This window comes from Bison bison, unplaced genomic scaffold, assembly GCF_000754665.1.
Source record: "Bison bison bison isolate TAMUID 2011002044 unplaced genomic scaffold, Bison_UMD1.0 scf7180017864529, whole genome shotgun sequence".
Classification (NCBI taxonomy): Eukaryota; Metazoa; Chordata; class Mammalia; order Artiodactyla; family Bovidae; genus Bison; species Bison bison.
Window position 1 is genome coordinate 341076 of NW_011495079.1, and position 1439 is coordinate 342514.

The 1439-nt window shown below is 36.8% G+C and overlaps 1 protein-coding gene across 1 annotated transcript in view; it reads left to right on the plus strand.

Moving 5' to 3' along the window:
- Positions 1 to 1439, plus strand: part of MTM1 (myotubularin 1) — a 71787-nt gene that overhangs the window by 43252 nt on the left and 27096 nt on the right. The window contains exon 5 of the mRNA XM_010831607.1: positions 353 to 436. Within this exon, the coding sequence (XP_010829909.1) occupies positions 353 to 436 (84 nt within the window). The remainder of the gene's footprint in view (positions 1 to 352; positions 437 to 1439) is intronic.

Below are 1439 nucleotides of genomic sequence, written 5' to 3' on the forward strand. Positions count from 1 at the left end.
AGAAAAAGTCATGTTTGTAGTCATAGAAAACTGTGGTCTCAAAAGTAATGGTTAATCAAGATAGAGGGTAGCATAAGTCTAGTCTGAATTTGCCACTGTTATTTCTGGCTTAATGGGCAATTCATATTGATGTATGGCAAAACCCATCACAATATCATAAAGTAATTATCCTCCAATTAAAATAAATAAATGTTTTTAAAAACTGACAAGAAAAAGTATTAGGTTGTTATTTCATTGTAGGCAAATCTGGTAAAAAATAAAATAAAAATCTAAGGTTGTGGTATTAGTAGAGTATTAGTTCCTTTACACCGAAGTTGACATTCTGGTTTGGTTTTTTTTTTGCCTTTTCTAGCCAATATTTGCATTTTTGAATGAAGAAAAGTTTAATGTGGATGGATGGACCGTTTATAATCCGGTTGAAGAATACAGAAGGCAGGTAAGTCAGTAGATACTGTGCCATGTGAGGAATCTCAGATGTGCCTGCTGAGGATATATGCCTTTGGTCATGCTCTTTGAGAATTAGTAACACCCTTGCTAAATACTTTTTTCCTAGCAGTAGTATAACATGGCTTATTCTGTCTGTCTAGTACTGTGAAGCCTACAAGCTCTTACAGGGCCATGTTCAAGCTGCATTGACGGTTGCATGGGTAATTTCGTTTTCTTCCCACTACACGAAGAACATCCATTATATGTTGTCCACAAAATGAATCAAATACTCAGAGTCTAGAAAAGCCAGGCTTCTGTCTTACTACTCAGGAATTGATGTCACAGTGTATTTATGTGTTTGGGAGCTTAACTATTACTGGCAGTTAGATTTCAGTTATATTCATTTTGGCTTAGAGATTCAAATGAATTAGAACTGTAATGATGACTTTTCCAGGCAAGCTTTGATGAGTGTGTATGAGAACTGCCTTTATTGCTGTCTTAGTAAACTTTACCCATGTGCATATTTACTTGCAACAATAAAGTAGGAGGCTACGAGTATTGTTGCTGTTCAGGGGTGAAGGTCTCCTGGCATTTTTAAGAAGATTCCCATGCCTCTTATGGAACAAGAGCTGCATTTTGACCTCTGCTATAACCAAATCATGGGACAGCTAGGAGTTTTGTGATGAGATTTTTCCTAAATCTCATTCTATAAAGCTTGTAAAATAATTGGGAAGTTTTGTCAAATTAGGTTTGAGAATCAAATCAAGCCCAGTGAGTGTAAAGTCAAAGTGCGAAACACTAGACTTGAGAACGTTTAAGCCACCACTTCCACTATGAGGCCTCTTGGCTGAGTTCCCTGTTTAGTCTTGATCAGACATGCAGGTGTGGAAATTTATCTCTGGAGCACATATATGAAGTAGTATGCCTTGTTGCTAGCTTTAGACTATTTCATTTTCAAAGGCTGTGTGTACCTGTCATTAATAACCTGTCTTCTGGGTTATATATGGAGGCAG